The sequence below is a fragment of the Ananas comosus genome, linkage group 9 (assembly GCF_001540865.1).
Source record: "Ananas comosus cultivar F153 linkage group 9, ASM154086v1, whole genome shotgun sequence".
Classification (NCBI taxonomy): Eukaryota; Viridiplantae; Streptophyta; class Magnoliopsida; order Poales; family Bromeliaceae; genus Ananas; species Ananas comosus.
Window position 1 is genome coordinate 12,688,427 of NC_033629.1, and position 5,339 is coordinate 12,693,765.

The following is a 5,339-nucleotide window of genomic DNA, read 5'->3' on the forward strand; positions in this document are numbered from 1 at the left end:
ATAGTTTTACAAAAACGGTCAAGTGAGTAAAAGCCCGTTTGTTGTAACTGTAGGGCCCACTAGAGAGCGAAATAGTCGTTTTTTGTTAACAAGTGGGGCCCACGTGAAGGAGGAGAGGGAGAGTAGTAGTACCGCAACCGCCTCCTGTCCTGCGCCCACCGACGATGTCACCGCCCGTAAAAAAAATAAAAAAATAAAAAAAATTTAAAATACAATACTTATATTGTTTCTAACCTATCAAAAACACTTCTAAAATTCATCTATCCTATCATAATTTGTAAAAAATATTATTTTTATATAATTTTTTGAAATAAGATATATATGATCAACTAAGAATAAATAATATAGTATAAATACAGACCTTTTTTGTATTTAGTCTCCTCAAAAAAAATTTCACAAGTAGTCCTATCAAATTTATAATTATAGTTTTGCCCTATCTCTGCGACTAGGCGTCACATCAGTACCACGCAAGCTGGCCGAGAAGGGGACTTAAGTTGAACACGGTTAACCATTCACCGTATTTTATACTTATTTAAAAACGGTGAATGAATTACGGTATTCAACTTTTTACGCTTATGTAACATCTATGTGGTAAAAATAGAACTAAAATTATAATTATAAATTAAATAAAATTATTTGTAAAAATAAAATTTTTAGGAGTCTAAATAAAAAAAAAAGCCCTATAAAAATTACACACCAAACTTTCTTCTTTTCGTCACTCACGAATAGCATGGCAGGCAGGCCGGCAGGCAGGCAGCCCAGCCGTACGACAGTCGCGGGGCCCACCCCATTACGTCAGCCTGCAGGCAATCCGTGCGCCCACGTTGCACGCCAACCCCCCTGGCCTGCTTCCCCCTACTCACATCATCGCCTACTCCCCTACATCCTCCTCTATTATTATTATTATTATTATTATTATTAAAAGAGTAGCTGTTTTGAGCAATCTTACATCTACATGTGTATACTTCAAAATGTTGAAAGTTATTCATTATTATTTTAGAGCAGTTGATTGATACCCAAACTTTATATTTCAATCACTGATCGAGAGTTTGAAAATTCGAACTATTGAGGAAATAACAACTTGATAAAATAGTATTGAAGAAATTAAATCGTAAACTACTATTAGTATTCTACTTTTTTAGTGTACTTTGCTCAATAAAATTTAACCTTTATTAAAAATTACGCTTCATGTACAGGTAAGCTCTATTTCGAAAAAGAGTGTGTAGCAGTTTTTATTATTCGCAAAAAATTGAGTTTGGGACTACTATTGTGGGTAGTTTTTGTGGAGCACAAAAAAAGTACACTTTTTTAAAAGAAAAAAAAAATAAAGGAGAAGGGAAAAGAAAATAAAGTGATAAAGGACGGGGGGAAAGCGAAATTTACTCCGGAGATTCCGACGCGCGAAAGAGAAGAAGAAGAAGACCGCGCGGGGAGGGGGGGGTGGGACCCACCGGCAACAGCGGCCGCCGCGCCAACCCCCACCTCCGATGCCCGCGTGGGCCCCACCACTGTCGCCGGCCCCACCACGTACGCGACCGCACAGAGTCAGCCGGTGCGGACGCGCAATCCGCCGCACGTGCGCGCATCGGCCGGCGAGAGAAGGGCGTCGCATAAGTACCGTCCGTGGGGACGCTCGGACGATAACGGGCGGAAACAGCGCACGTACCCCGTGGAGAAAAGAGGCGAAAGCGACGGCGTGTCGGAGCAGCGATTGCATGGGCCTTGCCCACCACGTCTTCCGTGGACCGGACATTCATTGTTCCCCGCTCAATCTAATCTCCACCGTTGCTATTATTTCCAAATTTTTCACAATTATTTCCTGTAATGTCTGTAGATATATATAATATAATATATATATAATAATAATATTAATAGTATATATATATATATTATAATATATATATATTAACAAGGGTATCGAGATTCGACCTTTTTTTTTTCTGGTAAAATAAATATATTATGAGATAATATTTTTTTCATATAAATATTTATTATTTATTTCAAATTATAGATTAATATGGTCAAAACTTTTAATAGAAAACTGTCAAAATAAATGCAAGTGACAAAAAGATATTTAATACGGTATTAACTAAGCAAAAACAAACAATATTAATTAATGGTCTCTACATTACACTGAATATGATAATAAAAATTTAATAACGTGCAATTTAAATGCAAAATTATTAAATTATTTTTATTTTTTATTTTTGCTTCGTTTACGACAGAATAATACAACTCATCCTGTACGGTTACAAGGAAGTACTTTTTTTTAAAAAAATAGTGTGATCCACGGATGGCGTGGTGGACCCGGTCTATAGAAGAGATTGTTGAGGTGGGGGGGAATTTTGGACCAGCGCAGGGAGCGGCGCACACGTGTCGAGATATGGATAGCGGATCTCGAGACATACGTCCCCAACACGCTTACGCTTTACTCAGCGTCATGGGACACCTAGGACGACGACGTGCAATAATAATTTTTAAAAATAAATAAAACAAAAATTAAAATTTAGAAAAAAGAAAAAAAAAGAGAAAAAGGTGCCCCTACGAAGCGGCAACCCGTGAATCGGTTGGGACCACACGATCGAACGGTGGCGGATTTGCGCCACCGCTCCCTAGTATTAAAAGTTGCCGCCCAAATTTACGATCAGTCCCTGTCCTATTTGTATATAGCAAATTGGTCCTTTACTCTAGACACACATTTGGCACCAAAGTTTTTGATAAATATATTAATAATACTCTTGCAAATTCGTTGGATATTTTATGGACAACTATAATGGTTAGATCGATCGATATTGGCTTGTGAGCATTACAAAAATTTAAAAAATATTTGACCAATAAATTAATATTCATATCCTGCAAAGCTAAGTAGAGATGTCAACGGGTCGGATTCGGGGCGGGTTTGTAAAAACCCGAACCCGAACCGGACTCCAAACCCGAGACCCGAACCCGAACCCGAACCCGACGGATTTTAAAAATCCATATCCAAACCCGAACCCGACCAAAAATCCGAAACCCGAACCCGAACCCGAACCCGAAAATTTGAATCCGAAACAATTATTTCTTTTTTCAATATTTCAAAATAGATTATATTAAATCTAAATTTTTAAAATACAAATTTAAATATAACATCAAATTTTTATATATATATTATATATAATACAAAATAAATTCGGGTTCGGGTCGGGTTCGGGTTCGGGTCGGATACAATCAAAATCCATATCCGAATCCATATCCGTCGGGTTTCTATTTTTGATATCCATATCCGAATCTATATCCATATCCATCGGATATATTCGTTTCATTCGGGTTCGGGTTCGGATAAAATTTCGGGTATCCATACCCATTGACATCCCTAAAGCTAAGTAGCCAACGTTGTCAAAATTGCAAAAAGAACTTATTAGTATGGAAATCTTATTTAAGAACTAATAAGGGGCCGTTGGAGGAAAGTGTAGTGAGTATTCGTGCATTAAAATAAGTTCCCATGAAAGCAGCTGATCCGCATAAAATATTTTAAAAACCATAACAACACAAAACGCCAAAAAGCTGCCGGCTAACCCTGAGTCACCCCACGCTTTCCCGCAGCGGCAGCCGGCGCTCCTATCCATTAGCAGCACAATAAAATAATACTGATAAAATAATAATAAATTATCAAAATAAATAAATATTATTAAATTGGTGAATAATTAATTTTTTTTTCCTTTGATTTTGGATAATATGAGCTGATGATGATGATAATAATAATAATAATAATAATAAGAGAAAAAGATTACGTTACAAAGCTGAGTCAGAAATTCCCAGTTCTATCTGAGCGGGGAAAAAGAAAAACTAAAAAGTAGTAGTAGTGATACAACATTATATTAGAAATATTTACAGGAATTTCTCTAGGTCGATCGATCGATTGATCGCTTGAAAATACCAGCGGAAAATAGAAACAAAGTTAAAAAAAAAATTAAAGGAAAAGGGAAAAAAAAATTCTCCTCCGTCGACTTAAAAAAGAAGAAAAAAAAAAATTGGGTTTGAGCGAGTTCGGATCGGATCCGGATCAGGCGATCTCGGGAGGAGGGGGGAGGTTGAGATCGAGATCGAACGGGCGGAATTTAAGCGGCGGAGAAGATCGGTGGGCGGGGACGAGATCCACGACGGAGGACGAGTCGGAGTCGCTCTGTGCGGCGGCGCCGCCGTGGAGGAGCGCGGCCGCGAGCATCGGCTGCGGCGGCGGAGGCGGAGGCCGCAGCGCGAAGCGGCGGCGCCGATCCCCGGCGGTGGCGGCGTACTCCGATCTCGCGATCGGGTCCATGAAGAACGGGTACGGCGCCGAGAGTGCGGCGATCGGGAACGCCGCGGCGGCAGCGGCGGAGACGCCGATGGGGAACGCGCGGAGCGCGAAACGCGGTCCTGCGGCGCCTGCGCCGGCGCCGGCGCGGTGGAGGACGTCGAGGTCGAAGGAAGGGGGGAGGGGGAGGGCGATAGGTGGAGGGGCTACGGCGGAGGAGGACTCGACGGTGCTACTCTGGCTCGTGGGGCTCCCACGCGCGGAGCGGGGCCGGGGCGGGCGGGAGCGAGGAATTAGGTAGGGGACGGAGAAGAAGTCGGTGGGTGGAGGTGGGGTGGAGGAAGGGAAGTGTCTTGGCCATTGCCCCAATCGCGCGCGCGTCCGCGTCGTAGCGCGCCCGGCCTCTCCCCGTTCGAAGTCCAGCCACACCCTGCTCTGTGAATTCCCCGGACCCTTAGTCCCGCCGCGTATACCTCCCCCAGCCTCTCCTCACCCCCCTAGTATGCACCTGCTTCCCCCCTCCCTCCCCCTCACCCCTTCCCCTCCTCCTCCTCCTCCATCCCTCTCACCCCCTCTCTCCCCATCTCCGCCATGGCTCCAGTACGCAACACCCCAAAATCCCTCCCTCTCTCCTCGCTCTCTCTTGCCCCAACTCTTCAGCTACAGCAACGTTAATCTCTCATCTTCCTCATCTCTCTCTCCTCGTCTTTGTGTAGTTAGCGTCAGGTTAGTTGGGGTTGGGGTTGGCGTTGGCGTTGGGTTTGGGGTTAAAGCGGAGGAGACGAAGGCGAGGTCTTATATATAGAAAGGTAGAGTTAAAAACAATTAAAATAAAAGGAAATGGTGAAATTTAGGGATTAAAAAAAATAAAAATAAAAATTGAGTGGTGGAGCGGAGGAATTGAAAATATTCGGTGCCAGTCAACGACCGGTTTGACTGCCCCCCGCATGGCCGCCGCACCTCGTCCGCATCGTGGCGGTGTTTTTATTTCACGCCGCCACGCCCCCCTTCCCCACCCAACCCACCCACCGTTTCGACTCGCAATGCGACCCCACCTCCCACAGGC

General features: G+C 43.3%; 1 protein-coding gene across 1 annotated transcript; it reads right to left on the reverse strand.

Annotated features, from left to right (window-relative positions):
- On the reverse strand, positions 4,043 to 4,866 carry LOC109714826 (formin-like protein 5). The gene is made up of 2 exons (XM_020239534.1): positions 4,808 to 4,866; positions 4,043 to 4,703 (listed from the first exon to the last, which is right to left on the reverse strand). Exons 1-2 carry the CDS (start codon positions 4,864 to 4,866, stop codon positions 4,043 to 4,045), a joined length of 720 nt encoding a protein of 239 aa, XP_020095123.1.

What these genes read in the sequence shown, in the direction of transcription:
- LOC109714826 (XM_020239534.1), bottom strand. Translation starts at nt 4,866, where the DNA reads ATGGCGGAGATGGGGAGAGAGGGGGTGAGAGGGATGGAGGAGGAGGAG. An exon ending in GAGGAGGAGGAGGGGAAGGG is followed by an intron (nt 4,704 to 4,807) that starts GTGAGGGGGAGG and finishes TTCACAGAGCAG; the next exon opens with GGTGTGGCTGGACTTCGAAC.